This window comes from Eptesicus fuscus, chromosome 25 (assembly GCF_027574615.1).
Source record: "Eptesicus fuscus isolate TK198812 chromosome 25, DD_ASM_mEF_20220401, whole genome shotgun sequence".
NCBI lineage: Eukaryota > Metazoa > Chordata > Mammalia > Chiroptera > Vespertilionidae > Eptesicus > Eptesicus fuscus.
Window position 1 is genome coordinate 762,039 of NC_072497.1, and position 27,455 is coordinate 789,493.

A 27,455-nucleotide genomic window follows, 5' to 3' on the forward strand; every position below is an offset into this window, starting at 1 on the left:
GGTCAAGGGCACATGCCTGGGTTGTGGGCTCGATCCCCAGTAGGGGGCGTGCAGGAGGCAGCCAATCCATGATTCTCTCTCATCATGGATGATGTTTTTCTCTCTCTCCCTCTCCTTCTCCCTTCCTTTCTGAAATCAATTTTTTAAAAAAATGTATTTTTAAGGGTTTGTTGCCGTAACTGGTGTGGCTCAGCGGATAGAGCATCAGCCTGAGGACTGAAGGGTCCGGGGTTCAATTCTGGTTGGGGACACATGCCCAGGTTGCCGGCTAGATCCCCAGTAGGGGGCGTGCAAGAGGCAGCGGATCCACGATTCTCATCATGGATGTTTCTATCTTTCCCTCTCCCTTCCTCTCTGAAATCAATAAAAATATTTTTAAAAAATAATAATAAATAAATGGTGTCAAGTCTCATGCCTGTGTGCGAGGACTCAAAGACAGGCGAACGACTCCTGCCCTCCCCGCTAAAGAAGCCCAGGGTGATGCCCTGCCCTGTGGGGGGGAGAGGGTACCCTCCGGAGTCCACCGCAATGACCCTTCCCTCTCCACGTGGGCCGGGCCCACAGGTCCCTCAACCTGTCCCCCTGCACCGCTCGAAACTGTGTACACCAGTCCCGCAGCCGGGGTGCGCCCAGTCACCCCCGCCCGGAAGTGCCGGGTTCGCCCCGCCCACTCCTGCGCGGAGCCGTCGCCGGACCTGCCAGCAGCGCCCTCTTCCGGCGGTCGACTCCCTAGGCGGAGCCCTCCTTCCGCCCCGAAAGCAGACCACGCCCCACCCTAAGGCCACGCCCCACATCGTGATCCGCGCCCGAAGCCACGCCCCGCGCCAGACCCCGCCCCTCATTGGACTTTGTCCTCAGACGGTGCCCCGCCCGAGGCCACGCCCCTCGACAGACCCCGCCCCGCCTCGTCAGCAGGCCCCGCCCCTTCACCGGACCCCACCCGTCCTCCAACCACGCCCCGCCCCTCGCCGGCCACGCCCCTCCAGGAGACGGCGCGGCGGGATGCGCCAGGAGCCGGGCGGCCGCGGTGGGAGGCGGCGCCCGGTGGCCGGTGGCCGCGCACCATGGGGAACAAGCAGACCATCTTCACGGAGGAGCAGCTGGACAACTACCAGGTGAGCCCGCGCCGCGCCCCTCGCCTCCCGTCGCCGCCGGTCCCCCCCACCCCCCTCCGGCCTCTGCCTTCGCCCCAGGCGTGACCTTGGAAGGGCGCGACTTCTCGGAGCCTCCAAAGTGGGAGCGGGGTCCTGCCTGGGTGGGGAGGCAGGGACGGCGGCCCCCGATGGCGGGGTGAGTCGGGGTGTCTTGCCCTGGCCCAGCGTGGGAATGATGGAGCGAGAAGGCCAGGCAGGTACCAGCCTGCCAGGGTCCCCTCCCCGAGCCCCCCTGCCGGCCCCTTAGACCTGTCAGGTCCCCTCCCTCGGGGGCTGGGGGGTCCCCTGGACCCTCCCACCCATGCAAAACCTGCCCGTGCTGCAGATGCCCATGCTCTGGGGTGCCTCCCCCTCTGGGGGCCTCCTCCGGACCTGACTGGGGTGTCACCTGCGTGCACTGCCCTGTGAGGACATGACACCTGCAGGGTCTCCCCTGCTGCCCGCCCTCACCTTCGGGCATATGTATTTCCCTGCGGGGCTTGGGGTTTGAACTGTGGGTCCTCTGCCTGGGGCGGCCCGGGCCCCTCCCTCCTCCCAGGAGCCCCAGTGTGAACAGATTTCCCAGCTCCCCCCTCTCCGCCCCCCCAGGCCCTGACAAGGAATGGGGGACCCACATTCACGCAGCACCTGCTGTGTCCCAGGCACTGTTCTACTTCCTGAGCTTACCCTCCGCGCCTTAGTCACAGTCTGGTGGGTGACGGGGCCCATTTCACAGACCGGTACACTAAGGCCGAGGAGCCATTCAGGGACCCTGCCTGGTGGGGCTCCCACGGGATGGGAATCACTCTTTTTGTTGGGGGTGGGGGTGTGTGGTCCTTCTGGAATGACAGACCTCGCCTCCAGTGTGGCCCCCCTGAGAGAGAGGGCCGGAGTGGGAGTGGGAGGCCAGTGGGGCAGGGGGCCCGCAGGAGGCGTTCCGGGTGGAGGGCGCGGCTTGGGTAAAGGCTTGGACGTGGCACCGATGGGCACCGGTGAGCAGGTAGGCCCGCTGAGGGGTGAAGAGCAGCCCCGTGGGGGGCGGGGAGCCCGGGTTCCCGCTCAGACCGGCCTGGCGTTGGGTTACCCTTTGGAGCCAGTTCCTGTGTTGGCTGGACCCCGCCGACCCGAGAAATGAGAGCCGGGAAACCCGAGCCTCCCGTGTCCCTCCCTCGGACTCTCCAGCCGGCCACGGGCCAGCCAGGGGGTCCCTGGGTGACCCCGAGTTGTAGCCGCCGCCTCCCCAAGTGGGGGACACTGTGAGGGTTTCCTGTCCCCCTCCCGGTCCCCCGGTGCCCGTGATCCCTCAGGTTCAGGCTTCTTTCCAGATCCGGCCCGAGACCCCTCACACCCTAGGGCAGCGGTCGGCAAACTCATGAGTCAACAGAGCCACATACCAACAGCACAACGATTGAAGTTTCTTTGGAGAGCCACATTTTTAAAACTTAAACTTCTTCTAACGCCACTTCTTCAACATAGACTCTCCCAGGCCGTGGTATTTTGTGGAAGAGCCACACTCCAGGGGCCAAAGAGCCGCACGTGGCTCGCGAGCCGCAGTTTGCCGACCACGGCCCTAGAGCAAGCATGTCAAACTCGCGGCTGGGGGGCCGAATGCCTCCCTCATTTCTTGGGCCCAGGTTAGCCTTTGAGTTTGACATGCTTGCTCTAGAACATGGCTGACCCGGCCGGCGTGGCTCAGTGGTTGAGCCTCGACCTCTGAACCAGGAGGTCACGGTTCAATTCCCGGTCAAGGGCATGTGCCCGGGTTGTGGGCTGGATCCCTGGTGGGGGACGTGCAGGAGGCAGCCGATCCATGATTCTCTCTCATCACGGATGTTTCTCTCTCTCTCTCCCTCTCCCTTCGTCTCTGAGATCAATAAAAAAAATGCATGTTTTAAAAAGGAGGACTTTAAAATAAATGAATGAATGAATGAATGAATGAATGAGAGCTTGCTGGCTGCCTCCCCCAGACCCCAGGCTGCTCCTCCGGGGGTTTCAGCTCCGCTGTCCGGCCACCACCTGCTCTGGGAAGAACAAGTCCTGTAACTCAGCGCCCCCCACCCCGCCCCGTTCCCCTCTCCCGGGGATCCCTGCTCTGTGACCCCGGCCAGGGCCCTGGCCAGGCCTCCGAGTCTCCTCAGGCTGAAGGGCTACCTCCCTGCTTCCTTGCCCATCCACCCACCCCTCCCGGCGGCCCCTCCAGCCTCCCACCCTTCTGCCCCAATCCCTTCCTTTTCTCACACACCCCTTCCTACCTCCCCTTCTCTCCCTTCTTTTTCTTTCTTTTTTTTTTTTTAATATATATTTTTATTGATTTCAGAGAGGAAAGGAGAGGGAGAGAGAGAGATAGAAGCATCAATGATGAGAGAGAATCATGGATCGGCTGCCTCCTGCACGCCCCACACTGGGGATGGAGCCCGCAACCCGGGCAGGTGCCCTTGACCAGGAATCGAACCCGGGACCCCTGAGCCACACCGGCCGGGCTCTCCTTTCTCATTCTTTCAACAGAAGCCATAAGCATCACCACTCCCCCAGCATTTTCATGGACAAGGAGTGGCGGTTTGCGGAACCTCAGTTCTGCCGTCTGTAACTGGGAAGTCAGTGCCTGCCCCCATAGGCTGGCGGGGGCGGGGGGAGAGATTAAGCAACATTGGATACTCAGAACCCCCTCCGACAGGGTGGCCTGCTCCTCCGCTTGGGCCGCACTTAGCAAGCACCTGAGTAGCTTTTAAAACCGCCATCGCCCCGGCCAGTGTGGCTCAGTGGATAGAGCGTCGGCCTGCAGAACAAAGGGTCCCGGGTTCGATTCCGGTCAAGGGCACGTACCTCGTTTGCAGCCTCCTCCCCGGCCCGGGCCCTGGTCGGGCTCATGCAGGAGGCAACCCATCGATGTGTCTTTTTCACATCGATGTTTCTCTCTGTCTCTCCCTCTCTCTCTAAAATGAATGGGAAAACACCCTCGGTGAAGATTAACAAAAAGAAAAAGAAAATAGTGGATGCCCTTCCCCTGTCCAGTTGCCACCAGTTCCTCCCTGTCACCTTCCCAGTGTGACCTTGTGGATTCCTGTGGTTTCAGCTGCCCCTCAGACAGACCCCCAGCTGCCCCTCAGACAGACCCCCAGCTGCCCCTAAGACCCCCAGCTCCCCCAGGCTCCCTGCTCAGGTGCTGCGCTGTGGGGGTGGCCCCATCCGTCCCCATGCCTGAGCTGTGTCCCAGCTGCTGCCCCTCTGATCCCATAGGGCGCCCCTCCGGCCCCTCAGATCCCCAGCACCCCCTCCGCCCCTACGTGCTCTCCTGCACAGCCCTTGTCCTGCACGCAGGCCCCTGGGTGGGGCCCAGGGCGTCAGGAGGAGGTTTGCGGACCCCGGTGGGCTGGGTGGGCTGGCCTGGCCCTCCGTGGTGGGGTGGGGGTGGGGGGGGTCCTGAGGAAGGGTGAGCAGGACTCCTTAACTGCCCGTGTGTGTGTGTTTCCTCTGCAGGACTGCACCTTCTTCAACAAGAAAGACATCCTCAAGTGAGTGTGCCTCCGCTCACCCCTCGGAGCCGGGGCCGAGGGGGGCAGGGCCTGGGACCCCGTGGGCCGGTGGGTCACACGGCCCGAGCCCCGCGCCGGGGGAGGGCCTGTCACTGGCGGAAGCCAAGTGTGGCGTGAACCCAAGAACTTCCCACCCCTGCCCTGGCCGGTGCGGCTCAGTGGCTAGCGCGTCGGCCTGCGGACAGAAGGGTCCCGGGTTCGATTCCGGTCAAGGGCACATGCCCGGGGTTGTGGGCTCCATCCCCTTTCTGTGGGGGTGGGGAGGCTGGGCCTAGGACAGGAGAGATGAAGGGGCGGGAGCCTCAGCGCCCCGGGACCAGACGGCGAGCGGGAGGCACCCAGTGCCAGGAAACCCGGCCCGGCCGGAGGGATCGGGTGGCAGGAGAAGCCACAGGGGCCGGGATCGCGTTCCCCGGAGCGGCCCGTGCCGCGGCCCTGGAGGCTGTGGTGGTCGGTCGGGCCCTGACCGCCTGCTCCTCCCCCTCCCGCCTCCCTCCACCCTCATCTACCTCCCTCCACCCCCTCCCGCCTCCCTCCACCCCCTCCCGCCCCCCTCCACTCCCTCCCGCCTCCCTCCACCCCCTCCCACCTCCTCCACCCCCTCCCGCCTCCCTCCACCCTCATCTACCTCCCTCCACCCCCTCCCAACCCCTCCCACCTCCCTCCACCTTCATCCACCTTCCTCCTACCCCCTCCCACCTCCCTCTACCTGTTCCACCCCCTCCCGCCCCCTCCCGCCTCCCTCCACCCCCTCCCACCTCACCCACCTTCCTCCCACCTCCCTCCACCCCCCCTCCACCCTCCACCCCCCCCCACCACCACCACCACCACCAGAGGGGTGTGTGAGCTGCACTGAGCACGGAGCAGGCAGAGGGAGGAAAGGTGAGCTGTAGGTTTGCTTTGCAGCCTGAGTCCGGCTCAGAGAGCCATCAGATGTCTCCCCACTCCCTGCCCCCCCCCCCCCCCCCCCCCCCCGCCAGCTGGATCTGGTTGCCCCCTGGCCACAGCCCTTCCTCCCCCACTGAGCCCGAGTGGGCAGCCCCCATCAGCCACCTTTGTTCCTATAGGCGAGAGCTCAGTGCCCCCCCAGTTCAGCAGCCCGGGGTCTTGGCCTGGGTGTGACTGTATCGTCGCTTAGTTTTCCGATCTTTTCATTTTTAAAATTTTACCTTTTATTGTTGAAAGTATTACAGATGTCACACACACACACACACACACACACACACACACACACACGCTTCTTTTTCCAATCCTCCCCCGAGGATGTCTGCCCATTGATTTGGAGAGAGAGCGGGAGGGAGAGGGAGAGACAGAGAGAAACATCGAAGTGGGAGAGACCCGGCGCCCCCCCCCCCCCCCCCCCCCCGCCATGGGCTGCCTCCTGCACGCGCCCCGACAGGGCCCCGGGCCGGGGAGGAGCCTGCCACCGAGGGACGTGCCCTTGACCGGACTCGAACCCGGGACCCTTCAGGCCAACCACTGAGCCACACTGGCCGGGCTGGAGGGATCGGCTTTTAAAGCTTTTGAGTTTCTGTTGCAAAACCACCCAGGGCCTGGGGCACCCCCTGCAGCGCCTCCTCGTCCCCCCCTCCCCCCCGCAGGCTGCACGCGCGGTTCTACGAGCTGGCCCCCAACCTGGTCCCCATGGACTACAGGAAGAGCCCCATCGTCCACGTGCCCATGAGCCTCATCATCCAGATGCCGGAGCTCCGGGTGGGTGAGGGCCGCTGCCCGGGTGGAGCATCGGGGGGCAGGGAAGGGGGGACAGGGTAGGTGAGGGGGGGCTGCCCCGGGTGGAGCATCGGGGGGCAGGGAAGGGGGGACAGGGTGGGTGAGGGGGGGCTGCCCCGGGTGGAGCAGGGGGACCTCGGGGGACAGGGAAGGGGGGACAGGGTAGGTGAGGGGGGGCTGCCCCGGGTGGAGCAGGGGGACCTCGGGGGACAGGGAAGGGGGGACAGGGTAGGTGAGGGGGGGCTGCCCGGGTGGAGCAGGGGGACCTCGGGGGGCAGGGAAGGGGGGACAGGGTAGGTGAGGGGGGGCTGCCCCGGGTGGAGCAGGGGGACCTCGGGGGGCAGGGAAGGGGGGACAGGGTAGGTGAGGGGGGGCTGCCCCGGGTGGAGCAGGGGGACCTCGGGGGACAGGGAAGGGGGGACAGGGTAGGTGAGGGGGGGCTGCCCCGGGTGGAGCAGGGGGACCTCGGGGGACAGGGAAGGGGGGACAGGGTAGGTGAGGGGGGGCTGCCCCGGGTGGAGCAGGGGGACCTCGGGGGGCAGGGAAGGGGGGACAGGGTAGGTGAGGGGGGGCTGCCCCGGGTGGAGCATCGGGGGGCAGGGAAGGGGGGACAGGGTAGGTGAGGGCCGCTGCCCGGGTGGAGCAGGGGGACCTCGGGGGGCAGGGAAGGGGGGACAGGGTAGGTGAGGGGGGGCTGCCCCGGGTGGAGCAGGGGGACCTCGGGGGGCAGGGAAGGGGGACAGGGTAGGTGAGGGCCGCTGCCCGGGTGGAGCAGGGGTTCCTCGGGGGGCAGGGAAGGGGGGACAGGGTAGGTGAGGGGGGCTGCCCGGGTGGAGCAGGGGGACCTCGGGGGGCAGGGAAGGGGGACAGGGTAGGTGAGGGCCGCTGCCCGGGTGGAGCAGGGGGACCTCGGGGGGCAGGGAAGGGGGGACAGGGTAGGTGAGGGGCCGCTGCCCGGGTGGAACAGGGGGACCTCGGGGGGCAGGGAAGGGGGGACAGGGTAGGTGAGGGGGGGCTGCCCCGGGTGGAGCAGGGGGACCTCAGGGGGCAGGGAAGGGGGGACAGGGTAGGTGAGGGGGGGCTGCCCCGGGTGGAGCAGGGGGACCTCGGGGGGCAGGGAAGGGGGGACAGGGTAGGTGAGGGGGGGCTGCCCCGGGTGGAGCAGGGGGAGCATCGGGGGGCAGGGAAGGGGGGACAGGGTAGGTGAGGGGGGGCTGCCCCGGGTGGAGCAGGGGGACCTCGGGGGGCAGGGAAGGGGGGACAGGGTAGGTGAGGGCCGCTGCCCCGGGTGGAGCAGGGGAGCATCAGGGGGCGGGACAGCAGGAAGGGGGGGGCAGGCGGGCGGGGCACAGGGACCCTGCCCTCTGGGGGGGCTCCACGGTCGCCTCCCTGTGCCTCAGTTTCCTCCCTGCCCTGAGAGTCAGCGAGCCGCGTGTGGGGCTCCGGAAGGCTGCTCGGGGCCGCCCTCACCCGCTCACCCTGCGTTCCGTGGCCAGTCGGCCCTGCTTCACAGCCCGTACGTCTGCGTTTTCATTTATTTTTATTTTATTTTATTTTTTTAATTCTCCCCCGAGGATATTTCCCCATTGATTTTTTTTTTCCCCCATTGATTTTTAGAGAGAGTGGAAGAGAGAGGGAAAGAGAGAGAGAAACATCGACGTGAGAGAGACACATCGATGGGCTGCCTCCTGCACACCCTCTACTGGGGATGTGCCCGCAACCCAGGTACGTGCCCTTGACTGGAATCGAACCCGGGACCCTTGGGTCTGCAGGCGGATGCTCTATCCACTGAGCCACACCGGCCAGGGCTGTTTTTTTAATATATTTAAATTGATTTTAGAAAGGAAGGGAGAGAGAGAGAAACATCCATGATGAGGAGAGAATCATGGACCGGCTGCCTCCTACACGCCCCACCCTGGGCATGGAGCCCGAAACCCGGGCCTGTGCCCTGACCGGGAATCGAACCCTGACCTCCTGGTTCCTAGGTCGACGCTCCACCCCTGAGCCAGGCCGGCCTGGCCACGTCTGCGTTTTTAGATCATTTCTCTCTCCCCTCCTCGTCTGGCTGCGACCTCTCGCTGCATGGCCCTCCGTAGCGTCACTTCCAGGTTTTTAACCTGCAAGGAACCACCTGGGTGGGGATCGATCGTGTGAAAATGCCAGCTCGGGGTTCAGGAGGTCGGGGAGCCCCACGGCTGTGGTTTTTGTTTGTTTCTTTTTGTTCATCCTCGTCCGAGGGTGTTTTTTCCATCGATTTTTTAAAGAGAGCGCGGAAGGGAGGGTGAGAGACAGAGAGGGAGAGACACACACACACACACACACACACACACATTGATTAGTTGCCTCCTGCATGTGCCCCAACTGGGGTGGGGGATCAGACCTGCAGCCCAGGTACATGCCCTCAGGTCTGAGGGCCAGCGTTCTAACCACCGAGCAACCCGGTCAGGGCCAAGGTTGTGTTTCTCCTAACAACCTCCCGGGCGGGGCTGATGCCTCCGGTTCTCAGACCACATCTGTGTTTGACATAAAAGTGTCACCCAGCCCCGGCCGGCATGGCTCAGTGGATAGAGCATCGGCCTGCGGACTGAAGGGTCCCGGGTTCGATTCCAGTCAAGGGCATGTACCTTGGTTGCGGGCACATCCCCAGTGGGGAGTGTGCAGGAGGCAGCTGATGGATGTTTCTTTCTCATCGATGTTTCTAGCTCTCTCTCCCTCTCCCTTCCGCTCTGAAATCAATAAAATTCTATTAAAAGCTTCATTTAAAGCAGAAAAGAAAACTATCCTCCCGTGAGGATTAAGAAAACAGAAGAAAAAAAAAAGTTTCATCCGTGTTTCCTTCACCCCCAAAGTGCCCGCCCCCAGTGAGAGCCCTGGGGCCCAGGGGACCTGCCAGACAGCCCCTCGCAGGGGGACACCCGACTGGGGTCACCCCACGGCGTCCCCTCGGGGCCTGTGTCCCAGCCGTGACCTCAGACCCGAGGGACGAGGGACGGCCGGAGCGGCACGGAGCCCGGGGCCGGGTCCCTGGAGGAGGCCACGGGGCGGGAGCCACGAGGTTGTCCCCGAGTGGCCGGGACCGGAGGAAGGAGTCGGTGGCCCCTGCACGGGCTGGAGCGTCCCGGCCGCCGGGCGATGGCTGGCCCGGGCCTGACCGGCTCTCGTATCTCCCTGCTCCCCGTCCACTTGCCCCTCTGCTGCCTTCCCGGCCAGGCGGGCCTGACCCCGGCTGAGCGGACGGCTGCCCACGCTCGAGGGTGTCGTCCCCCGTCACACGTCACGGCAGGAGGCTCCCCCCCCCCCCCCGCGGGCTCCACGGGCACAGGGCCTGCTCCCTGCCCCGGCCTCGCCCGCCGAGCGCCTCCTCCCGGGAGCATCTGGGCATGTGCCCTGACCGGCTCTGTCAGCCTCTGCTCATCCCTTTTTGTTTGTTTCTTTGTTTCTCGGGGTTTTATTTGGTTCATCCTCACCCAAGGGTGTTTATTCCCATTGATTTTTTAAAATATATATACACGGAGTGGCCAGATGATGATGATCTCTGAACGCATAATCATCTGGCCACTCCATGTCGATCCTATAGAATAAAAGGCTAATATGCAAATTGTCCCCTCCACCAGGAGTTCGACCAGCAGGCAGGCCAGCCAACCGCCCATGTCCCCTCCCCCTGGCCAGGCTGGCCGGACCCCACCCATGCACAAATTCATGCACCGGGCCTCTAATCTATATATATACACACTGAGTGGCCAGGTTATTATGTGTTCAGGGATCATCATAATCTGGCCACTCAGTGTGTATTTTTTTATTGATTTCAGAGAGAAAGGGAGTGAGAGAGAGAACCATCAGTGATGAGAGAGAATCATGGATCGGCTGCCTCCTGCACGCCCCACACTGGGGATCAAGCCTGAAACCCGGGCCTGTGCCCTGACCAGGAACCGAACCCTGACCTCCTGGTTTGTAGGTCGATGCTCAACCACTGAGCCACGCTGGCCGGGCTCCATTCATTCTTCTTTTTTAAATTTATTTATTGATTAAGGTGTTACATATGTGTCCTTATTCCCCCATTACCCCCCCGTTCCCCCCCCGACTCATACCCTCACCCCCTGGTGTCTGTGTCCATTGGTTAGGCCTATATGCATGCATACAAGTCCTTTGGTTGATCTCTCCCTCATTTTTCTTTTTTTTTTTTTTTTTGTTAATCCTCACCCAAGGATATTTTTCCATTGATTTTTTTAGAGAGAGTGGAAGGGATGGGGAGAGAGAGAGAAACATTGATGTGACAGAGACACATCGACTGGTTGCCTCCCATACTCCCACGCCTAGGGATCGAACCCACAACCCAGGCATGTGCCCTTGACTGGGAGTCGAACCTGTCACCCTTGGGTGTGCAGGCCGACGCTCTAACCACTGAGCCACACGGGGCAGGGCGCCCTGTGCTCACCCGAATGCCACCACGTGACGGGACGTCATGGCGAGCTCAGCCAGGCGCCGGCTTGGTGCACCTCCCATGCTCTAGCCACGCTGCCTGTCCCAGCCCAGGGGGTGGGCGCTGGGGAGACCGAGGCCCGGGGGTGATGGGGAGACCGAGGCCCGGGGGTGATTGGGAGACCGAGGCCCGGGGGTGATGGGAGAGTGAGGCCCGGGGGTGATGGGAGACCGAGGCCCGGGGGTGATGGGGAGTGAGGCCCGGGGGTGATGGGAGAGTGAGGCCGGGGGTGATGGGAGAGTGAGGTCCGGGGGTGATGGGAGACCGAGGCCCGGGGGTGATGGGAGAGTGAGGCCCGGGGGTGATGGGAGAGTGAGGCCCGGGGGTGATGGGAGAGTGAGGCCCGGGGGTGATGGGAGAGTGAGGCCGGGGGTGATGGGAGAGTGAGGCCCGGGGGTGATGGGGAGACCGAGGCACAGGGGTGATGGGAGAGTGAGGCCCGGGGGTGATGGGGAGTGAGGCCCGGGGGTGATGGGAGACCAAGGCCCAGGGGGCTCAGGCTCCCTCCCGGGTCCCGTGGGCGGTGAGCGGTTCGGCCTGGGGTCCTCCCCGGTGACACCCCCCCCCCCTGTGACGCGGTGGCCCCCCCAGGAGAACCCCTTCAAGGAGCGGATCGTGGAGTCCTTCTCGGAGGACGGGGAGGGCAACCTCACCTTCGACGACTTCGTGGACATGTTCTCCGTGCTCTGCGAGTCGGCGCCCCGCGACCTCAAGGCCAACTACGCCTTCAAGATCTATGGTGAGGAGCCTTGGGTAGTGGGGGGTCAGCTGGGGGGTGGGGTGGTCCAGGCAGCCAGGGTGAGGCCTGCCCAGCCCTCCGTCCCGTCCCCGCCTGCCACCAGGGGGCGCTGTGCACTGCTCAGCCCAGGACCTGCTGTGCTGACCCGGGCCTCAGAGAGTCCTCAGACAGCGGGGACACCGAGGCCCCCCAGGGACACACCTGTCCCCGGCCACCTTTTATTTCTATTGATTTCAGAGAGGAAGGGAGAGAGAGAAACATCCATGATGAGAGAGAATCATGGATCAGCTGCCTCCTGCACACCCGGGGATCGAGCCCACAACCCGGGCCTGTGCCCTGACCAGGAATCGAACCCTGACCTCCTGGGTCACAGGTCCACGCTCAGCCCCTGAGCCACGCCGGCCGGGCTCGGCTGTGGCCGTTGGACGTGTCTCCATCGTTGTGTGTCTTTGTGGGGCTGCAGGGGTCGCACGGGGGTACAGAGCTGCCCGTGGGCGAGCCCCTTGGTCTCCCCGCCCCCCGTTGGGGACAGGGACCCGGGGTCCCCGGCGTGTATGCGGAGAGGCCGGGGGAGGTGCTCGGCGTGGCCGGCCCTCGTCTGAGCACCCGCTCCCCCCACACCCTGTCCCCTCCCCCCCCCCCCCCCAGACTTCAACACGGACAACTTCATCTGCAAGGAGGACCTGGAGATGACGCTGGCCCGGCTCACCAAGTCGGAGCTGGAGGAGGACGAGGTGGTGCTGGTGTGCGACAAGGTCATCGAGGAGGCCGACCTGGACGGCGACGGCAAGCTGGGCTTCTCCGACTTCGAGGACATGATCGCCAAGGCGCCCGACTTCCTCAGGTGCCGCCCGAGGCGGGGGGGGGGGGGCCTGCCTCCCGGGCCCTGGGCTGAGGCCCTGACACTGCTCCTAACCACGGTGGTGTGCGTGCCCGGCCAGTGTGGCTCAGTGGGTAGAGCCTCGGTCCGTGCCTCTCCCCCCAAGCCCAGGCCTCTCCCCCCACAGCCCAGGCCTCTCCCCCCACAGCCCAGACCTCTCCAACCAGCCCAGACCCCTCACCCCCAGCCCAGGCCTCTCCCCCCCAGCCCTAGCCCCTCACCTCCAGCCCAGGCCTCTACCCCCCAGCCCCAGCCCCTCACCTCCAGCCCAGGCCTCTACCCCCCAGCCCCAGCCCCTCACCTCCAGCCCAGGCCTCTCCCCCCCAGCCCCAGCCCCTCACCTCCAGCCCAGGCCTCTCCCCCCCAGCCGCAGCCCCTCAGCCCCAGCCCAGGCCTCTACCCCCCAGCCCCAGCCCCTCACCTCCAGCCCAGGCCTCTCCCCCCCAGCCCCAGCCCCTCACCTCCAGCCCAGGCCTCTCCCCCTTAGCCCCAACCCCTCACCCCCAGCCCAGGCCTCTACCCCCCAGCCCCAGCCCCTCACCTTCAGCCGAGGCCTCTACCCCCCAGCCGCAGCCCCTCACCTCCAGCCCAGGCCTCTCCCCGCCAGCCCCAGCCCCTCACCTCCAGCCCAGGCCTCTCCCACTTAGCCCCAACCCCTCACCTCCAGCCCAGGCCTCTACCCCCCAGCCCCAGCCCCTCACCTCCAGCCCAGGCCTCTACCCCCCAGCCCCAGCCCCTCACCTCCAGCCCAGGCCTCTACCCCCCAGCCCCAGCCCCTCACCTCCAGCCCAGGCCTCTACCCCCCAGCCCCAGCCCCTCACCTCCAGCCCAGGCCTCTACCCCCCAGCCCCAGCCCCTCACCTCCAGCCCAGGCCTCTACCCCCCAGCCCCAGCCCCTCACCTCCAGCCCAGGCCTCTACCCCCCAGCCCCAGCCCCTCACCTCCAGCCCAGGCCTCTACCCCCCAGCCGCAGCCCCTCACCTCCAGCCCAGGCCTCTACCCCCCAGCCCCAGCCCCTCACCTCCAGCCCAGGCCTCTCCCCCCCAGCCCCAGCCCCTCACCTCCAGCCCAGGCCTCTCCCACTTAGCCCCAACCCCTCACCTCCAGCCCAGGCCTCTACCCCCCAGCCCCAGCCCCTCACCTCCAGCCCAGGCCTCTACCCCCCAGCCCCAGCCCCTCACCTCCAGCCCAGGCCTCTACCCCCCAGCCCCAGCCCCTCACCTCCAGCCCAGGCCTCTACCCCCCAGCCCCAGCCCCTCACCTCCAGCCCAGGCCTCTACCCCCCAGCCGCAGCCCCTCACCTCCAGCCCAGGCCTCTTCCCCCCAGCCCCAGCCCCTCACCTCCAGCCCAGGCCTCTTCCCCCCAGCCCCAGCCCCTCACCTCCAGCCCAGGCCTCTCCCACTTAGCCCCAACCCCTCACCTCCAGCCCAGGCCTCTACCCCCCAGCCGCAACCCCTCACCTCCAGCCCAGGCCTCTACCCCCCAGCCGCAGCCCCTCACCTCCAGCCCAGGCCTCTTCCCCCCAGCCCCAGCCCCTCACCTCCAGCCCAGGCCTCTTCCCCCCAGCCCCAGCCCCTCACCTCCAGCCCAGGCCTCTACCCCCCAGCCGCAGCCCCTCACCTCCAGCCCAGGCCTCTTCCCCCCAGCCCCAGCCCCTCACCTCCAGCCCAGGCCTCTTCCCCCCAGCCCCAGCCCCTCACCTCCAGCCCAGGCCTCTCCCACTTAGCCCCAACCCCTCACCTCCAGCCCAGGCCTCTACCCCCCAGCCCCAGCCCCTCACCTCCAGCCCAGGCCTCTACCCCCCAGCCCCAGCCCCTCACCTTCAGCCCAGGCCTCTACCCCCCAGCCCCAACCCCTCACCCCCAGCCCAGGCCTCTACCCCCCAGCCGCAGCCCCTCACCTCCAGCCCAGGCCTCTTCCCCCCAGCCCCAGCCCCTCACCCCCAGCCCAGGCCTCTACCCCCCAGCCCCAGCCCCTCACCCCCAGCCCAGGCCTCTACCCCCCAGCCGCAACCCCTCACCTCCAGCCCAGGCCTCTACCCCCCAGCCGCAGCCCCTCACCTCCAGCCCAGGCCTCTTCCCCCCAGCCCCAGCCCCTCACCTCCAGCCCAGGCCTCTTCCCCCCAGCCCCAGCCCCTCACCTCCAGCCCAGGCCTCTACCCCCCAGCCCCAGCCCCTCACCCCCAGCCCAGGCCTCTACCCCCCAGCCCCAGCCCCTCACCCCCAGCCCAGGCCTCTCCCCCGCAGCCCCAGCCCCTCACCTCCAGCCCAGGCCTCTACCCCCCAGCCCCAGCCCCTCACCCCCAGCCCAGGCCTCTACCCCCCAGCCCCAGCCCCTCACCCCCAGCCCAGGCCTCTCCCCCGCAGCCCCAGCCCCTCACCCCCAGCCCAGGTCTCTCCCCACCAGCCGCAGCCCCTCACCCCCAGCCCCTCAGCCCCAGCCCAGGCCTCACCCTCTCCCGCCCTTGTCTCTCTCTCTCTCCAGCACCTTCCACGTCCGGATCTGAGGACGCGGCCGAGGTCCGGGCCCAACGCCCACCGCCGTCCACCTCTGCTGTCTGCACAGCTCTGACCTCCCAGCTGGCAGGACGGAGCTGCGGCCTCCGGGGCTGACCCCACCGACACGTCCTGGGCCCTTTCAGCAAAAAAACCCTCCCCCTGGGCCAGGGGCGGGAGGAGCCGGGCTCGCCAGGCCCCTGTGGTCCCGCCCAGCCCCACGGCGGCCCCTCACAGGCCCTCCCTCTGCCCCGACCGCCCCTGTACCCGGTCCTCCCTCAAAATGCCCCCCACCCCCGGGGAAGGCCGGGCACCTGAGGGGGCAGGCAGGGGGTGGGGGGGGGGACTGTCCCGTGCTGGAAATACACCCCCTGGCTACCCAGGGCACGAAATTTTTTTTTAATACATTTTTATTGATTTCAGAGAGAAAGGGAGGGGGGGAGAGAGAGAAACATCCATGATAGGAGAGAATCACGGATCGGCTGCCTCCTGCATGCCCCCCACTGGGGATCAAACCCACAACCCGGGCATGTGCCCTTGACCAGGAATCAAACCTTGACCTCCTGGTTCATAGGTCGATGCTCAACCACTGAGCCACACTGGCCGGCCAGGCGAAGATGAGATTTTCACGAACTATGCAATCTTTCCCCAGCCCCACGGCTGGGCTGCTGCCCACCCCGCCTGTCCCGTCTGGTCTCCCCGCCTCCCCGCCCTTCCCGTGTGAAGCCGTGTGAGCCGTGGGCCCCAGGGCCCTGTCCCGGCGTCCTCACGGGCGTGCGCTGCCCACAGGCCTGTGAACTGAGAGTAAAAGGCTGTCCCGTCCCCGCGCCGTCTGGTCTGTGTACGTCGCTTCCCTCCTCACCCTCCATCCTCCCTCCGTCGGCCCCTCACCTCCAGGCTGGGCCCCGCCTTCCCGCCTGAGTGGGGTTCAGCGCCTGGGTCAGCGGGAGGAGGGCGCACCCTCCCCCCATCTCCAGGAAGCCCCACGCAGGGCGCTCGCTTGATGAGGATCATGTCCTGTCCATTTCCTTCCTGACGACAGTGGTTCCTGTGGACACTGACCGGGCTCCCCGTGTGCCCGGCACCGGCTCATGGCCCTGCTCAATCCCCACAAGTCCCATTTCTTTATTTAAATGCTAGAGGCCCGGTGCACAAAATTCGTGCATGGGGCGGGGGTGTCCTTCAGCCCAGCCTACACTCTCTCCAATCTGGGACCCTGGTGGGATCGGGCCTAAACGAGCAGTCGGACATCCCTCTTACAATCCAGGACTGCTGGCTCCCAACCGCTCGCCTGCCTGCCCGCCTGATCACCCCTAACCGCTTCTGCCTGCCAGCCTGATCACCCCCTAACCACACCCCTGCCAACCTTATCAACGCCTAACTGCTCCCCTGCCGGCCCAATTGCCCTCCCCTGCCGGCCTGGTCCCCCCCCAACTGCCCTCCCCTGCCGGCCTGGTCACCCCCAACTGCCCTCCTCTGTAGGCCTGGGTCCCCCCCCAACTGCCCTCCCCTGCAGGCCTGGGTCCTCCCCAACTGCCCTCCCCTGCAGGCCTGGGTCACCCTCAACTGCCCTCCCCTGCTGGCCTGGTCCCCCCCCCCAACTGCCCTCCCTTCCCTGCAGGTCTGATCACCCCCAAATGCCCTCCCCTGCAGGCCTGATCGCCCCCAACTGCCCTCCCCTGCAGGCCATCTTGTGTCCACATGGGGTGGGCATCTTGTGTGTTGGAGTGATGGTCAATTTGCATATTACCCCTTTATTATATAGGATTTTTTTATTGATTTCAGAGAGAAAGGGAGGAGAGAGAGACACATCGATGGGTTGCCTCTTGCACGCACCCCGACCAGGGCCTGGGCCAGGGAGGAGCCTGCAATCCAGGTACATGCTCTTGACCGGGATCAAACCTGGGACCCTTGGTCCGCAGGCTGACGCGCTATCCACTGAGCCACACCAGCCCGGGCTGGTCTTCTCTGGACAGGTGGGTGGCCCTGGGAGAGAGGATGTAGCTGGGAGCTGCGGGCGGCTGGCAGGTCCCTCCTGGGTGTGTCTCTGAGCCTGGCTCCCTCACAGGCTGGGTGGGGCTGAGGGCCTCCCGGGGACGCTGGCCTGGCCCGAGAACCGGGAGGCCCAGAGCTGGGGGGGGGGGGGGGGGGGCCGGCCGGAGGCCTGGTCTCAGGGTCTGGGCTTCTTGTCCGCAAAGAAGAGCCGCCGGGACTTGTCGGGCTGCAAGGAGGGAGGAGATGCTGAGCCTGGGGTCCCAGGCGGGGAGGGCACACCCAGGCCCCCCATCAGGATCACACACAGCCTGGGCCGGGGGGGGCGGGGTCAGGCCCTTCCCCTTCCTTCGGCTCAGAAACGAAGGGCTGCGATTCTGCGGCACGGCACAAAGGCTATTGTGTGCCGGCCCGACCCCCAAAACAGGTGTAACTTCGACTCGCTTACACCAGGGGCTATTTTGTGTTGGCTGTTGTCATTTTCTAAAAAAAAAACTTTTACTGATTTCAGAGAGGATGGGAGAAGGAGAGAGAAACATCCGTGATGAGAGAGGATCACGGACCGGCTGCCTCCTGCACGCCCCACACTGGGGATGGCGCCCACAACCTGGGCATGTGCCCTGACCAGGAATCGAACCCTGACCTCCTGGTTCCTAGGTCGACGCTCAACCACTGAGCCACGCCAGCCTGGCAAGCTGTTGTCATTTTTCTCTCTCTCTCTTTTTTTTTTTTTTTTGATAATCTAAGGCAGTGGTCTGCAAACCGCGGCTCGCGAGTCACATGCGGCTCGCGAGCTGCCGTTTGCCGCTCTGTTGACTAATGAGTTTGCCGACCACTGTCATATACCACCCTTTACCTCTTTGCACACAATATGCCACAATTGCCTAATCCTCACAGCTTCCAACTACACAGTAACATTTAGTCTAGTCCAGTGGTCGGCAAACTCATTAGTCAACAGAGCGGCAAACCGCGGTTTGCCGACCATTGATCTGAGGGAAAAGAGTTCAGTGCCCCTGACCAAATACTCAGGTAGAGCATCTATATACACTGAATGGCCAGATGATGATGATCCCTGAACGCATAGTAATCTGGCCACTCAGAGTGTGTGTGTGTGTGTATTAGAGGCCCGGTGCATGAATTTGTGCATGGGTGGGGTCCGGCCAGCCTGGCCAGGGGGAGGGGACATGGGCGGTTGGCCGGCCTGCCTGCTGGTCGAACTCCTGGTCGAGGGGACAATTTGCATATTAGCCTTTTATTCTATAGGATATACACTGAGTGACCAGATAATTATGCGTTGAGAGATCATCATCATCTGGCCACTCAGTGTATATTAAAAGCCTAAGTGACTGGCTGACCAGCCGGTAGCTATGACACACAATGACCACCAGGGGGCAGATGCTCCCTCCAGGAGCTGCCGAGCTGCTGTGACTTGGCAGCTGCGGTTCTCGGGTGACACACCCAGAACCAGAGAGGAGGGAGCTTGATTCCGGGGTGCGTCACCCGAGAACTGCCCTCTAACAACACAGGACCCCTCTGGGGATGTCGGAGAGCTGGTTTCAGCCCGATCCCCACAGGCCAGGCCGAGGGACCCCACTGGTGCACAAATCCGTGCACCAGGCCGCTAGTGTTTTAAAAATTCCCGGGGCACCAGGTTGCAAATCGCTGCTCTGCATGCTGCCCCCGGGGACACCCCCTCCTGTAGATGAGGGAACGTGGGTCCCGGGGAGGGTTGCTGAATAAGGGTGCCCACCTAGCCGGCATGGCTCCGTGGTTGAGCGTCGAACTATGAACCAGGAGGTCAGGGTTCGATTCCCGCTCAGGGCACATGCCCGGGTTGTTCAGGCTCCATCCCCAGTGTGGGGCGTGCAGGAGGCAGCCGATCCATGATGTTTCTCTCATCAATGTTTCTCTCTCTCTCTCCCTCTCCCTTCTTCTCTCTCTGAAAATCAATAAAAAAAATTAAAAAAAAAAAAAAAGGATACAGGATGCCCAGTTACATTTCAGATAAGCAGTGAATAATGGCAGGATGAGGAACATACTTATGCTAAAAAAATTTTTTTTAAAAAGGACTAGTTTCTCTGGAATTTAAAGGAACTGGGCTTCCTGTAATCTGTCTTGCTCCATCTGGTCACCCTTGGTTGCCAGGGAAACCGCCTTGCCCCAAAGTCACGTGGCAGGGAGTGGCCACACCGGACACATCGGCCAGCCAGGGGCCCCTTCTCCGCCTCTCAGGGACTCTGGGACCCCGGAGTGGCCCAGAGCAGGGACAGGGAGCCCCAGCTGGTCGGCTCCAGAGAAAGACCTCAGACCCTGGCCTGTGTGGCTCAGTGGATAGCGCGTCGGCGCCTGCAGACTGAAGGGTCCCCGGTTCGATTCCGGTCAAAAGGGCACGTCCCTCCGTGGCAGGCTCGATCCCCGGCCCTTGTCGGGGTGCGTGCGGGAGGCAACCGATGGATGTGTCTCTCTCACGCCGACGTGTCTCTCTCTCTGTCTCTCTCCATCCCTCCCACTCTCTCTCTCTAAAAATACATGGGAGCCCCAGCCGGTGTGGCTCAGTGGATAGAGCGTCGGCCTGTGGACTGAAGGGTCCCGGGTTCGATTCCGGTCAAGGGCACATGCCCGGGTTGCGGGCTCGATCCCCAGTGGGGGGCGTGCAGGAGGCGGCCGATCCATGATTCTCTCTCCTCATGGATGTTTCTCTCCCTCTCCCTTCCTTTCTGAGATCAATAAAAATATATTTAAAAATTAAAAATAAAAATACATGGGAAAATATCCCCCAGTGAGGATTAACAAGGGAGGAAGGGAGGGAGGGAGGGAGGGAGGGAGCGAGGGAGGGAACCCCCTTTCCACCACGGAGCCCACCTTATGTGGCCGCCCGGCATCCTTGCTCTTGGCTGCTGGGCTTTGCTCACAGGGGCTCCTGGCCTCGGGGGGCCCCGGAGTCCCCTGGTGGCCCCAGTCCGTGGGCCCCGACAGCCTGCCCGGCGTGAGACCCGGCCCAGGAACCGGCCTGGGAACGGGGGGCCTGGCGGGGCCTCCCCAGCAGGCTGGGATCTGCTCGTAGGCGCTGCCTCCCTCCTGGCCCGGCTCACCCCCGTCCTCCTCCCCCAGGGAGCCCGCCGTCCGGAGGAGGAGCGCGTAGGTGTGGGCAGCGCTGTCCGGGGAGCAGGGCTGAGCCCGGGGGCTGGGCTGCGGGGACCCCTGGCTCCAGGGGGCAGCTGAGGGTCCCGGAGCCTCAGCCGGCGGGAGGCGGCCCCAGGGAGCCTGAGATGCCACGGGGCTGGGGGCTGGGGTCCTCGCGGAGAGGGGGGGCCCCCGGGCATCGGGCCTGTGCTGGCCTCCGTCCCAGGCCCGCCTCTGGGCCCCGCTGTCCGGGGAGCAGGCCTGGCTGCCTGCTGGCCCCGGCCCGGGCCTGCCGGTGCCCAGGCCCAGCCGCGCTGGGGCCGTTTGCCTCAGTTCTGCGTAGACGATGTCGGGGGAGCCCCCATCTGGCGGGTCCGGAAGCGAGGCCCTCCTCTCGGGGACGGGGGGCACCCGGCCGGGGGGCTGGGGAGCGAGGGACAGAGGACCCCGTCAAGGTCGCCAGTGGGGAAACTGAGGCTCTGGGATGAGCCGAGACCCCCTGGCCCCGCCACACCCCACCCCACCCCGGCCTCAGTTTCCCCGACCTGCGCCCGGGGCTGGTCGCATGGGCTCGGGACCCCGCCAGCGGCCACGTGGGACCCTGAGCACAGTCTGCATCATGACTCAAAGTCGGGGTCACCGGGCTTCCCTCCCACCCAGCTCATCCTGCCTCCAGCGTGGCCCCCTGCTCCCCTCCCAGCCCCCTGCACCCCCCCCCCCCGCCCACTCCCTGCTCCCTCAGCACCATCCCTCTGTTCCTGGGGCCGGGGAAGGCCTCAGGGGAGATGAGGGGCCACAGCCAGGGCACCAGCCTGCCCCCCGTGGTCCCTCCTCTGAGCCAGGCTCACCCCTCGCAGCCTGAGGGGTCGCCCGTGTGGCCCTCACCTTCCAGGCCCAGCAGCCCAGCATCCTCCCCACTCCGCGCCCTCCTCCCCCCACGGGCCCCAGGGACCCACCTGCAGGCTCTGCTCCGCGGTGGCGAGGAAGGGGCTCCGAGGCCTGGGCGGGGGGCGGGGGCTGCCGGGCTGGCCTGGGCCCCCCCAGGGGGACGGTCCGGCAGGTGCGTCTCCCTGGCCCGGGGGGTCCCCATGGAGGCCCAGGGTGATGGCATCGTAGGGGTCCTCGTCCTGCGGCTGGGGGCGGGGGACACGGCAGGGGGTGTCTGGGGTCCCCGAGGCCCCCCAAGTCCCTGAGCGTGGGGAGGCGCTGCCTCAGGCTTCCCTTTGCAAATAGGGACCATGGGCCCTGGCCGGCCTGGCTCCGTGGACAGAGCGTCGGCCCTCGGACTGAAGGGTCCCGGGTTCGATTCCGGTCCAGGGCACACACCTGGGTTGCAGGCTCGATCCCCAGCCCTGGTTGGGGTGCATGTGGGAGGCGACCAATGGATGTGTCTCTCTCACATCGATGTTTCTCTCTCTGTCTCTCCCCCTCCCTTCCACTTTCTCTCTAAAAATCAATGGGCCCTGGCCCGTGTGGCTCAGTGGATAGAGCTTCGGCCTGTGAACTGAAGGGTCCCGGGTTCAATTCCCGGTCAGGGCACATGCCTGGGGTTGCAGGCTCCATCCCCAGTGAGGGGTGTGCAGGAGGCAGCCAATCCATGATTCTCTCTCATCACTGATGTTTCTCTCTCTCTCTCTCCCTCTCCCTTCCTCTCTGAAATCAATTTAATTAATTAATAAATAAAATAAAATAGTCCTGGCTGGTGTGGCTCAGTGGATAGAGTGTTGCCCTGTGGACTGACAGGTCCCGGGTTTGATTCCGGTCAAGGGCACATGCCGGGTCGCAGGCTCGATCCCCAGTGGGGGGCATGCAGGAGGCAGCCGATCCGTGATTCTCTCTCCTCATGGATGTTTCTCTCTCTCCCTCTCCCTTCCCCTTGAAATCAATAAAAATACATTTGAAAATAAAAACATGAGCCCTAACCGGTTTGGCTCAGTGGATAGAGCGTCGGCCTGTGGACTGAAGGGTCCCAGGTTCGATCCCGGTCAAGGGCATGTACCTTGGTTGTGGGCACATCCCCAATAGGGGGCGTGCAGGAGGCAGCTGATGGATGTTTCTCTCTCATCGATGTTTCTAACTCTCTCTCCCTCTCCCTTCCTCTCTGTAATCAATAAAATATGTTTTTTTTTAAAAAAACACATGAAGGACAGACATGAGACCACCTCCTTCATTAAAAAAATAAAAATAAAATTTTTTTAAAAATCAATGGAAAAATATCCTCGGGTGAGGATTAGTAAAAAATAAAAAAATTAAAAATGTTGAAAAAAACAAATTGGAGCCACGGGCGCAGGAAATCGGGAGGAAAAGGCGTGTGTGCGGCCGGGAGAGAGTGGTGGGCACCCCAGGCCTGGGCAGCCCCCCGCCCGCCCCCCGCACCCCGGGAAGAGGGGCGCCTACCCGGGGACAGGCCGCAGCCAGGGTCTCCCCGAAGGGCTCAAAGGGCGCCCCCTGGTGGTGGCGCAGCAGCGCGGCCAGGCTGCCGTGGCTGTGGGTGTCCCCCGAGACCAGGTAGCGCCGGTGGGGGAGCTGAGTGATGACAAAGTGCCGGCATCGGTCGCGGCCCCTGCAACGGGACAGGCGGCTGACACTCCCCTGGGCCTCGGGCTCAGGCCTCGGGGTGGTGTGTCCCATGTGGCTGGATGTGCAGGGTCAGGAGCCCCGGTCAGGGAGGGTAGGGCCACGGGGCAGGAGGGACGCACTCAGCTGGGTGCAGCGTTTAAAAGGTGACAAAAATTCGGGTGAGGCTGGGTCCCGGGTCCGGGTGAGGTCGTGCACCCCTGGATCCGGGTGAGGCTGGGTCCCAGGCCCGGGTGAGGCCACGCGCCCCTGGGTCCGGGTGAAGCTGGATCCCGGGTCCGGGTGAGGCCGTGTGCCCCTGGATCCGGGTGAGGCTGGGTCCCGGGTCCGGGTGAGGCCGCGCGCACCTGGGTCCAGGTGAGGCCACGCGCCCCTGAGCCCGGGTGAGGCCGTGCCCCTGGGTCCAGCCGAGACCAAACCAGAGGGAGTCGGACCTGCATTACCACCATTTGTCCACCATCCAGAGCTGAGGGGTCAGTGCTGACATGTACACATAAGGAACTGGTGGACCTTGAAATTGGGTCTCAAAAGAACTGTTGGTCCAGAAAGAAACTCACTACAGACTGATTCATTTGCCTGTCAGCATAACTATTATTGCTCGTCTCACATTCAGTTCTTATAAGTATATTTCTAGTGACATATGATCTCGCTCATCTAGGGGAAATGATGAACAACATAGACTGATGAACAAGAACAGAACCAGAAACAAGGAGGCATCTATCAGACTATCGGGCCTCAGAGGGAGGGTAGGGGAGGGTGGGGGGAGGGGGGAGAGATCAACCAAGGGACTTGTGTGCATGCATATGAGCCTATCCAACGGTTAAGTTCAACAGGGGGTTGGGGCATCCGTGGGGAGGGGTGTGGGATGGGAATGGGGGGATGAGGACAAATATGTGACACCTTAATCAATAAAGAAATTTAAAAAAAAAAAAGGTAACAAAAGCCCTGGCTGGTGTGGCTCAGTGGGTAGAGCGTCGGCCTGCAGACCGAAGGGTCTCGGGTTCGATTCCGGTCAAGGGCATGGACCTCGATTGCACGGCTCCTCCCCGGCACGGGCCCAGGTCGGGGCGCATGCAGGAGGCAACCCATCGATGTGTCTCTCTCTGTCTCTCCCCCTCCCTTCCACTCTCTCTAAAAAAAAAAAAAATCCATGGCCGAAGCCGGTGTGGCTCAGTGGATAGAGCGTCGGCCTGCGGACTGAAGGGTCCCGGGTTCGATTCCGGTCAAGGGCATGTACCTTGGTTGCAGACACATCCCCAGTGGGGGGCGTGCAAGAGGCAGCTGATGGATGTTTCTCTCTCATCGATGTTTCTAGCTCTCTCTCCTTCTCCCTTCCTCTCAGTAGAAAATCAATAAAATACATTAATAAATAAATAAATAAATAAAAAATCCATGGAAAAATAAAATAAAAGAAACACTAAGGATCTAATGTTTTAGAAAATCAAAATGAACACTGAGAAATCCATCACAAACAAATGTCAAAGTCTTCCTAGAGAGGAGGTCAGCCCGGCCAGCATAACTCAGGGGCTGAGCGCCGACCTAGGAACCAGGAGGTCAGGGTTCGATTCCCGGGTCAGGGCACAGGCCCGGGTTGCAGGCTTGATCCTCAGTGGGGGGCGTGCAGGAGGCAGCCCATCGATGATTCTCTCTCATCACTGATGTTTCTCTCTCTCTCTCCCTCTCCTTTCCTCTCTCTAAAAATCAATAAAATAGCCCTAACCGGTTTGGCTCAGTGGATAGAGCGTCGGCCTGAGGACTGAAGGGTCCCGGGTTCGATTCCGGTCAAGGGCATGTACCTTGGTTGCAGGCACATCCCCAGTGGGGGGTGTGCAGGAGGCAGCCGATCCGTGATTCCCTCTCATCATGGATGTCTCTCTCTCTCTCTCTCTCTCTCTCTCTCTCTCTCTCTCTCCCTTCTTCTCTGAAATCAATAAAAATATATTTAAAAAACAAAAAAAACAAAAGAAAAAGGGGAAAACTTGCAGTTCTTCCTTCTCTCCTGGGCTCAGAGTTCCCTCGAACCTCCCACCTCCCAGCAGGGGGAGCTCTCCCTGTCCCCACCCACCCCTTCCCGGCTGGGCTTCACCCTAGGTGGCCAGGGAGGGAGGGATGAGGGACCCCCAGGCCTGTGCTTACCTGCAAGGCCTGGTAATGGAGCCCGACCCTGGACACACACACACCCCTTCGCTCCCCCCTCCCCCCACACACACACACAGGCTTCCTCTCTTACCTGTAGGACAAGATGTAGCCGGTGGCCCGGTCACTGAGGCGGACGAGGAAGGAGCCCACAGCTTGGTCCCCGAGCCGCCGCTCCGCCTGCCTGGGCAGGGGCCACGCCGTGAGCTGGGCCCGTGCCCTTCCGGCCGCTGAGAGGCCCTGGCCGGGCCCCCGGAGGCACAGACCTCCGTCCGAGCCCGTGCACCCCGGGCGTGTGCCCTGACCGGGAACCGAACCGGGCAGGAGGCGGCCGGTCCATGAGTCGTGGGTCATGGGTCAATGCTCAACCCCTGAGCCACGCCGGCTGGACGTGGCCTTTGTTTCTGGGGTGCCTGGGCCCCCAGGTTTTCCTGGGACGGTCCCTGCTGAAATCGGCTGTCGCCTCCCGACTAACAACGCTCACCCCCCAGGTGTTCATCAAGTTTAAAAGGAAAAAAAAACACACACGTATTTTCATTGATGTCAGAGAGGAAGGGAGAGGGAGAGAGAGAGAAACATCAATGAGGAGAGAGAATCACTGATCGGCTGCCTCCTGCACGCCCCCTACTGGGGATGGAGCCCACAACCCGGGCATGTGCCCTGAACGGGACTGAACCCTGACCTCCTGGTTCCTAGGTCGATGCCTAACCACTGAGCCACACTGGCTGGGCTCGTCAAGTTCTTTTTTTTTTTTTATTGATTTTTTTACAGAGAAGAAGGGAGAGGGATAGAGAGTTAGAAACATTGATGAGAGAGAAACATCGATCAGCTGCCTCCTGCACGCCCCCTACTGGGGATGTGCCCACAACCAAGGTACATGCCCTTGACCGGAATCAAACCTGGGACCCTTCAGTCAGCAGGCCGACGCTCTAACCAGTGAGCCACACTGGCCGGGCTCGTCAAGTTCTTTAGAGCCGCCCTGCCCCTGCTGCCTGTCCGGGACCCAGTCTGTGCACAGGGCGGAGCCGATGCCCCCCAGTCTGCTCGCCTGCCCACAGCCTCCCGGGTCCCTGCCCAGCCCAGGGAGAAAGTGGGAACCAGGTTTGTCCTGACGGCCCCAGATCAGACCACCTCCTCCTCCCCAAAGGGCTGTGAGCCAGGTCGGGACATGTAGACGGGGTGTGGGGCGGGGATGGGGGGCCTGCCCTTACTTGCGGGTGATGAATCCGTGGAACCAGGGGGGCAGGGCTCCGTCCTGCAGAATGAGGGGGGCCTGCGTCTCCACGAACCACCTCAGGGCCAGTTCCCGCAGCTCTGCCCCGGCCTGGCTGTCCCCCGGCCCCGCCGGCCCCCTGCCCCCGCCCAGCGGCTCCAGGCTGCCCTGCATGCTGGCGAGCTCTGAGGCGGGAGCAGAGCCCAGGAGCCCCTATATCTGTGTGCACCCCAGCTCATTTGCCTGCGTCCCCGAGGCCGCGCCGCCCCAACCGCCAGCCACACACAGGGGCCCATTGTCACCTCTGGGCGGGTGGCTGGCTGCAGACACTGGGGGAGGGTCCCCCCTGCATCCAGAGAAGAAGGGGAGGGGACCCCCGAGGGGCACCCAGCAGGGGAGCTGCCCCCTGGCCTAGACCCCTCTCCCCAACCTCCAGCCTTTCTCTCAGCTCAAGTCCAGCCCTGAGTGCAGGCTACAGCACAAAGCAGGGGATTTAAATTCCACGCACGGCCCGGCCGGCGTGGCTCAAGGGCTGAGCTTCGACCTCCAAACCAGGAGGTCACGGTTCGATTCCAGGTCAAGGGCACCTGCCCGGGTTGCAGGCTTGATCCCCAGTGGGGGGCGTGAAGGAGGCAGCCGATCCATGATTCTCTCTCCTCATGGATGTTTCTATCTCTCTCTCTCTCTCTCCCTTCCTCTCTGAAATCAATATAAATATATATTTTTAAAAATAAAATAAAGACCAGCCCTGAATGAAGTCCGCCTGCATTGTGGTGCAGTTCTGATCTGATTAATTCCACTTTCCACCCACGATGTATCGTCTAGACTCGAGGGTCGTTAATGGGACCACTTGTGAGAGCACAATGTTTAAGAATGAGGGGCTAAGGCCCAGCCAGCGTGGCTCAGTGGATAGCGCGTCAACCTGCGGACAGAAGGGTCCCGGGTTCGATTCCCGTCAAGGGCATGGACCTTGGTTGCGGGCACATCCCCAGTGGGGGGCGTGCAGGAGGCAGCTGATGGATGTTTCTCTCTCATCGATGTTTCTATCTCTCTCTCCCTCTCCCTTCCTCTCTGTAAAAGATCAATAAAATATATTTTAAAAAAAGAATGAGAGGCTAAGGCCCGGCCAGTGTGGCTCTGTGGCTGAGCGTTGACCTATGAACCAGGAGGTCAGGGTTCGATTCCCAGTCAGGGCACAGGCCCGAGTTGCAGGCTTGATCCTAAGTAAGGGGGCGTGCAGGAGGCAGCTGATCCATGATGCTCTCTCCTCACTGATGTTTCTCTCTCTCTCTCCCTCTCTTTCCCCCTCCCTCCCTACGACGCTCTCTAAAAATCAGTGGAAAAATAAAATAAAAATAGAAACGCGATTCCGAGCAGTTCCTGGGCGAGGGGGGCAGCTGCCAACCTGAAGGCCTGGAAGTA

At 63.4% G+C, this 27,455-nt stretch overlaps 2 protein-coding genes across 2 annotated transcripts; one reads left to right on the forward strand and one right to left on the reverse strand.

The window, feature by feature from the left end:
- The first annotated feature begins 981 nt into the window (after positions 1–981).
- On the forward strand, positions 982–15,524 carry CIB2 (calcium and integrin binding family member 2). The gene is made up of 6 exons (XM_054713282.1): positions 982–1,115; positions 4,611–4,645; positions 6,268–6,379; positions 11,469–11,616; positions 12,265–12,460; positions 14,982–15,524. The coding sequence occupies exons 1-6, from the start codon at positions 1,065–1,067 to the stop codon at positions 15,001–15,003; spliced, it is 564 nt and encodes a 187-aa protein (XP_054569257.1). The 5' UTR covers positions 982–1,064; the 3' UTR covers positions 15,004–15,524.
- A 1,638-nt stretch (positions 15,525–17,162) lies between these two features.
- On the reverse strand, positions 17,163–26,207 carry SH2D7 (SH2 domain containing 7). Its single transcript, XM_054713173.1, has 6 exons — positions 26,032–26,207; positions 24,915–25,004; positions 22,505–22,670; positions 21,064–21,240; positions 19,847–20,530; positions 17,163–17,213 (listed from the first exon to the last, which is right to left on the reverse strand). Exons 1-6 carry the CDS (start codon positions 26,205–26,207, stop codon positions 17,163–17,165), a joined length of 1,344 nt encoding a protein of 447 aa, XP_054569148.1.
- Between the last annotated feature and the right edge of the window lie 1,248 nt (positions 26,208–27,455).